Here is a 7278-nt window from a genome sequence, read left to right as displayed (position 1 = left end):
GGCCCTGCACAAGTGCTGCGCCAGGTTGAAGCCCACATCTGGACTTCTGGGGACAAACACCTTCACCGCGTTGGTGACGGCAAGTTGTGCCAGGCTAGATCCCCCACAAACGCCGCAGGGTCCCCGAGGCGAGGGCAGTGTGCAGGAGTGGGGCAGGAGAGGGCGTGGGGCGGGCCAGGGTGAGGGGGTTCCGGCACGGCCCCCAGACCTCCACGTGTGGGTGGGAGCTGCGGGCAGTGAGAGCACAACCTCTTGAGGCGTGAGGCGGGCTCGGGGTCACCACAGATCCATGCCCTCTGCAGGGCGGGGACGGCCTGGGGGACAGGTTCGCAGGTGGGCAGAAGCCTGTCCCCGTTTACAGGGAAGGTCTGTGCGCAGGAGCTGGTGTGCCAAGCTTGGCCGACGCTGCCACGGGGCTCGTGGGGGCACGAGCCCCCTCAGGAGCAGATGGACAGAGTACTGAGGGAGCCAGCGGGAGCAGGCGGCCCTGCCTGGGCACCCACGGTGCTCTCGGGGGCCGCAGGCGGGGCCGGCCTCATGCGTCTCGGCTCTCTGAGCGTGTGCTCCAGCCCACCCCGCCCTCACCCCCTGCCTGGTTCGCCTACAGGTCCCCCTGGGCCAAGCCTGCTCCGCCAGGCCCCTGCCCGGCCCCCAACCTCTGCCGCGCTGGCAAACGCCTCCCTTAAATTCAGTTCAGGGCTGTTGCCCCCCTCTGTGCCCCCCGCCCCGAGCCCTGTCCCAGCCCTCGTGATGGGCGGAATTGTGTCCTCGAAATCCACGTGCTGAAGACCTCAGCACCTCGGAGCGGGACTGTATTTGGAGGTGGGTTTTGAGAGGTAATTACAGTACATGGGGTCACGAGGGGGGCCCTCACCCAGCCTGACTGGTGCCCGCCCATGGAAGAAGAGGAGGTCAGGACACGGGCCCGCACAGAGGACTGAGTACAGGGATCGGTTCACGTGGTCCTGGAGGCCGAGGAGCCCCACAGCTGCTCTCTGGAGGCAGGAGAACAGGAAAGCGGTGTTATAAGTTCTCTCTGAGTCCAAAGACCTGAGGACCAGGAGCTGCGATGTGTGAGGGCTGGAGAGGACGGACGCCCCAGCTCCAGGAGACAGCGTTTGTCCTTCCTGCCTTTTCGTTCCGTCTGGGCCTTGGGTGGACTGCGTGATGCCCACTCACCTGGCGGGCAGTGGTCTTCCTGTCTCGGGCCCACCGTTCAGATGTCAAGCTCATCTGGAAACACCCTCACAGAAACACCAGGAAGAGTGTTTTGGCATCTACACGGGCATCCCTTAGCCCAGTCAAGCTGGCATGCGAAATTGACCACAGCAGCCTGCAAAAGCAACACGGCCCTGCGAGACCTGACCTCCGGGACCATAAGAGAACTCACGTGTGTAGTTTTACACGCGGAGTCTGAGGTCACTTGCTTCGGCAGCTGTGGCGGACGGGGCAGGGACCCAGATGGCTGTGTCCCCTGCCTGCCTCCCGGGAAGGCGCGGGGGTGCTGCCAGGATGCATGGGAAGGAGGGTCCCTGCCACACAGCCTCGCCACGCCTCTGGCCGCCCCTTCTCGGACGGGCCTCACGTGTCGGGCCCTGTGACAAGGCCCTGGCTGTGACCGTCCACTGGCACCTCAGGCTGGACTCGGCCCAGGATCCAGCTGGGTCTTCACCATCACCCAGCCGCTTCCAACCTCTGGCTCAGGAGCCCTGGCGCCGCTGCCCCCCGGCCCGTGGGCCCCCTGGGAAGGCGGCTGCTGTTGGCAGGAAGGTCCCGGCTGCATCCTGGACCTGCCACCGCCGGCTGCGGGACGTGCGCAGCAGCGTCGCTCCCATCCGGCGGACTGTTGGGCGCCAGGACAGTGAGCGGGCTGGGTGGGGGGGAGGGGCGGGGTTTGGGATGGGGCGCCCGGCAGGCACAGCTGGGCCCCAGCCCCAGCTGGCCTGCCCACTCGCAGCACCACCTGCTTCCTCCTGCAGGAACAGGTTAAAGCCCTGGTGAGGGGTCAGGGCTGTGCTTTCCGCTTCCCAGGGCGGGAACCAGGGGCCTAGGTGCAGGCAGGGCCCCCGGACCCCAGAGCAGAGGCTGTCGTCAAAGCAGGAGCCCAGGGCAGACCCTTCAGCCGGTGGCTTCAGACGGAGCCCGACCTGGCTCCCTCCTGCTGCCAAGGGCCGTGAAGGAGGTCCGCTCCAGAGGCGCGTGGTGGGGCTTCTGTGCACTCAGAGCGCCAGGGGCTTTAAGGCGGAGGGTTGAGGAAATTCTGTGAATGCAGGTGGTGGTGCCCAGCGTTTCTGTGGCAGGCAGGGGTGGCGGACGGGGCTTCCCGTGATGGTGAAGGACGTGGGTAGGGCGTCTCCCGTGAGCGTGCACACACAGTGGTACCCGGGGTGGGGCCGTCAGGGCTGCCCCGCCTCTGCCAGGCATGAGGCACAAGCAGCCCCTGTGGCACGTCCGTCAATTCTCACTGCGGCCCCACGGGGAGCCGTCTCCTATCCCCCCACCTGGCAGATGAGGAAACCCAGCTGTGGGCGAAGGGGCTCCCCGGGGTGTGGAGCCGGCGTGTGCGAACCTGACACTTGAACCCAGGCAGTGTGACCCCCGAGCTCTGCTCTCATCTGCTATGCTCTAGCAGGGACTGTGTGTGCAAGTGCGTGTGTCCGTGAGTATGTGTGTGAGTGGGAGTATATGTGAAACCACGCACGTGCATGAGAGCACGTGAAAATGCAAGACACAGAGAAACCCAAAATAACTAGCTTCAAGATGGCACAGGTTTATTTCCCTCCCGGTAAAGGGGTGCTGAGCTAGGCAGTGCAATGCTGGTCTAATGGATCCAGGTCCCTTCCTCCATGCTGCCCTGCCATTCTCAGTATGCTGCCTCATGGTGCAAGGTGGCTGCTGTGCTCCAGCCATCATTCCAGCCACAAGAAGGAGGAAGGAGAAGAGAAAGTTATGTTATCTCCACCTAAGGGATTTGGCCCCCATCCCTGGCTGGACCTTGAGGTTTCCATTAATAAGGAAAGAGGAGAATGGAAAGTGGGAGACTACTCTGCCTTCTGGGACACCTGACAGGCAAGACAGAGTTCTGGGCTTCCCAGCCCAGGGGATGTTGAGCTATGGGGATCAGGGGTCCTCTAAGCTTTGTTCGGTACTGCTCTGATGGGGAACTGAGGCCTAGACCCAGGCCTCCTCCCTCCCACTCCAGGGCTCTGTCCTGGCACCAGTCAACAAGGCCAAAGGCCCAGCAGCCAATGACACCAGCCTAGCCAGAGCAGACGCTGGGAAGCTGAGGTTCTCCTACCCAGCCCCCTCCCAGTGCTCCCCTCCTCCTCTCCTCAGGAGCCCAGGGGCCATTCACCCCTCCCTGACGCTGCTGGTCTGACTGTCCCCTCCACTGCCCCTGTGCTTCCGGCCTCCACCAGGCTAGTGGTTGCTGCAAAGTCCCATCTCAGCCACCCCTCCTGCCTCCCTCTTTTGTCTTCCTCTTCTGGACCCTCACTGACTCCACCCCCAAACCCCTGCAGCCTCCTGGGGTGGGGGTCCCTTCCTCCTATAGGCCAATGAAGGCTTCCTCCCAAAGTCTCCTCCTCCAGATGGGCTGTGAGGCAGAAATGACCGCCCATCACATGGATGGAGATGTTTTGTTGGCGGGAAGTTGGGGAGCAAATTGGGGTGGGCTCCCCGCTGGCATACGGTGAGTGCTTTCTCTGCTGGGGGCAGGAGCTGTGTGGACCCACCCTGTGAGAGGCTGAGGCCTGGAACTAACACCCACATGCTGGCCATCCCACCACACACAGGCGAGAAGAAGAGGCCAGGATGCTAGGTGGGGAAACTGAGGAAAGACAGATGTGGCTGGGAGGAACCAGGGCTGGCTGGATCATTACGGATGCTTCCAATTTCTTCCCCAGTGCTGGGACCGGGGCCGGGGAGGGACAGGAGGGGAAGACAGTGGATGGAGTGCTGGCCAGCCAGCCAGGGTACACGCCGGGGCCGGGGATGGGAATGGGACCAGCCGCCTCAGAACCGCATCGCCTGAAGGCCAGCCCGGAGGCTGAGCAGGAGGGTGGTGGCCACAGTGGCGGGGCTACCCTGGGGACGGCCTGCCCCACCTCCCTGGGGGTCCTGCCAGGGTGGGATGTTGCACAGGCTGGACTGGCAGCAGGATATGGTCATCAGGGATCCATCCGCCGTCCTGTTGATGGGCTGACACGTGTCTGCGCACCACCCCGAGTAGGTGGTCCCGGGACCTGCCTCTGGGTGGGCGGGGGTGGGGTGGGGAAAGTGCGTCACCCGGAGAGGATGGGGCGGGGACGCGCCCCCTCACGGGTGTGGGTGACGGGCTCCTCCCGTCCGGCTGCCCCGGGCTGGCCCACTCACCAGAACTCCAGTGGGAGATGATGGTTTTACACGTCCAGGGGAGGATGCAGCTCTGCACCTGCTTGCAGTTCTCCTCCCTGTGCAGGGACTGGCAGGCGTAGCACTGCAGCAGCACTGCAAGGCAGGGCCGGTTCTGTCCCCAGCGCGCCCCCAGCTCACCCGTGCCCCCCGCCTCCAACCTCTTCACCTCCGAGGTCTCCTCCCAATTCCTGTCCACCTCGTCCATTCTCAGCGGATCCCTGCAACCCTGCCCTGCGCCCCCGCCTCAGGACTGGCCCCCTTTCCCGCCCCCTGCCCTGCCCCACCCGTGCCAGGACACTCACGTCTTTCTGAACTGGACTCCATACCCAAGGCCTTTGACTCACTGGTCTCTCCATCCTGGGGCTCTGATGTCCCCCTGTCTGCTTGGTAAACTCCTATTTAACCTCTCTGCCCCGACGCCATTGCCCCTTCCAGGAGTGGCTCCTTCTCTAGGCCCCCCTACTCTGGATGGGAGTTGAGCGTGAAGGTCAGGGTGAGAAGTGAGGGCACGCTGAGTGTCAGTGGCCCCTCCTCACCCCTTCCCCTGCCCCGAGGGAAGGGAAACTCACCGGCGGAGGCCTCTGCCTGTGGCTTCCTCATGGCCAGCCTCGCGGACCCTGGCCCTCGCGGTACCCAAGCATGTGTTGAAGAAGAGGGATGAGTGCCCCCACCCCGGGGTCGGGATGGACAGGTACCTGTGCCTCTGCTGCCTGCAATCATGTTGGCCTCCTCTTCCTCCTCGTCGTCCTCATCATCGTAGCCTTCTGGCCCAGAGTCCCCGCCGTCATCCTCCACCTCCTGTGCCTGCCCTCTCCCTGGCCGCGCAGGGACACACGTAAACCTCCACGTCCCCGGGCACAGAGGACACACGCTCGGGGCCCAGTGCTGTGCCTCCAGCCCTTGAGCCACCACTCCCCTTCCCAGCCCCTCTGTCCTCCCCACCGCCTCCCAAGCTGGGGAGGTTGCTGCCTGGGTCCCTGAGCCCTGGCCCTGCTTCCTTACCCACGTGCAGCCTGGCCGTGTAGCCTGGCACTGTCCTTACCAACACCACCAGGGGTTGTGCGCTGGCCCTTTACAGCAGCCCCCCTCACCCCCAGCCCGTAGCCCTCAGGATGGCCTGTCCATTTCACAGACGAGGAAACCGAGGCTGGGAGAGGAGAGGGCACCCCAAAGCCTGCGTCTCGGAGAAGCTGAGCCTGGGGTTGGGTGGGGAGGGGGCCTGTGCCCCCAGGGCCTTGGCTAGAGCTGGGGCTGGAGATCTGGGGACCTGTGGGAACCCAGGACAGCCCCAGCCACCCCCCTGTGGCCTTGGCCTCCAGCGGCACTCCCTCCTTCTCCCCAAGCCATGTCTTGCCCCCAGGCTGGGTGTTCCTGGGGGTCCTGTGGGCCTGGACTATGCTGCCCCCTCGCTGCGGGTTGCCCCTCGCCCCAAGTACCTTGCCGCTCGCACAAGAGCAGGGCCAGCAGGACGGCCACCAGCGCCTTCATCCTGCCACGGCTGCCGCATCTGCTCGCCTGGGTCTTCGCTGGGCCCCTGGATCTGTAGGAAGTGGAACAAAGGGCATTGCCGGGGCTTTCCCAGAGGCCCTGGGCCCCCAGCTCCAGCCTCAAACAATGGGCCTCACACCGGCCCCCAGGCCGGACACTGGGCCAGGTATGGCCATTTCCCTCCCTGGCTCCAGCGCCGGGTGGCGCAAGAGAAGTCACTGTATTTGGCCTTGGGGCATCCTGTCCACCTGTGTGGCTCTTCCCTGGCCTTGAGGCCTCAGCCCTGTAGTGCGTCCCAAGTCTGGACCCCAAGGACCTGGGCCCAGGCCACACAGCTGGCCTCAGGGGCCCCCGGCGGCAGACCACGGACCAGGCGCCTTCAACCAGGAGCCATCCTCCTTGACATTTGGGGCCTTGCTGAAAGTATTTCAAAGGAAATCACAGTCACGGTCCTCCCACGAGGCCCCCCGTCCGGCCAGCACCGTGCTCATCTGCTGGCTGCCGGCGGCCCTGCCTCCCACCTCGGGTCCCTGTCCTCGCCCCTCCCTCCGTCTGGAACGCTGCTCCTGCCAACGTCCACGCTGTCCCACCTGCACAGGCGTCAGGTCCTCAGAGAGGCCTCCTCACCACCGCCTCGCGCCCTGCCCGTCCCTTGGGTTCGCCCCCTGCCCTGTGGAGCTCCCCGGGCCTGCTGTCCAGGGCTGGGTGGGGGCCTCCTGGGGAGCCCCGGGAGCCTGTGTTTTCTGGCCACTGTCCCCCTGCCAGCGCTGCACTGTGTGGGGGGGGGCCTGCCCCACTCACCCCTCCTCCCCTGTGGGCCGCAGGCCGTGCGGGGTGGGTGCTGAGACGCCCCGTCCCAGAGGCCGCGGAAACGTGGGGGCGGGGGCAGGAGGCTAGACTGGGGCCCAGGGTCAGGGGCGCGAGCCCCTCCAGGTTGCCGGGGCCTCTCCCTGAACTTGCCCAGCCTGAGTTTCCCCGGTGGGTGGAACATTCTCAGGGGCCACCTGGAGCAGAGATGGACAGCTGGCTCTGGGGTGAGATGGACTGGGCCCGAGCCCAGTCGTTTTCTCCCTGCTTCTGCTCTCATAGGGGTCGTGGCCATCAAGACCCAGCGCCTGCTGGCGTGTGGGACAGCTCCCGGCACAGTCCCCACAGGGCCAGCGGGGATGGCATCTCTCTGAAGTCTCAGCCACCACGCGTCATCATCCCTCGCCCGTTCCTCTGGACCAGGGCTCTCTCGCCTCCCTGCGGGCACTAGGCCGGCCCGGCCATCTTCAGCGTCTGCAGGGAGCTGCCCGGGCCCCAGCCCTTCCCCACCCGGAGGTCAAAACCACTCTCCAGCCAGGTCTCCCTCAGGCTGGTGCTCGTGACCCTGGGCCTGCCCTCTGCGTCCCT

General features: G+C 65.3%; 1 protein-coding gene across 1 annotated transcript; it reads right to left on the bottom strand.

The window, feature by feature from the left end:
* Positions 1–2759: 2759 nt before the first annotated feature.
* GPIHBP1 (glycosylphosphatidylinositol anchored high density lipoprotein binding protein 1) lies at positions 2760–5937 on the bottom strand. The gene is made up of 4 exons (XM_057736151.1): positions 5832–5937; positions 5091–5210; positions 4375–4488; positions 2760–4250 (listed from the first exon to the last, which is right to left on the bottom strand). The coding sequence occupies exons 1-4, from the start codon at positions 5881–5883 to the stop codon at positions 4015–4017; spliced, it is 522 nt and encodes a 173-aa protein (XP_057592134.1). The 5' UTR covers positions 5884–5937; the 3' UTR covers positions 2760–4014.
* Between the last annotated feature and the right edge of the window lie 1341 nt (positions 5938–7278).

Source organism: Hippopotamus amphibius, chromosome 5, assembly GCF_030028045.1.
Source record: "Hippopotamus amphibius kiboko isolate mHipAmp2 chromosome 5, mHipAmp2.hap2, whole genome shotgun sequence".
NCBI lineage: Eukaryota > Metazoa > Chordata > Mammalia > Artiodactyla > Hippopotamidae > Hippopotamus > Hippopotamus amphibius.
This window is presented reverse-complemented; position numbering and strand designations above follow the sequence as displayed.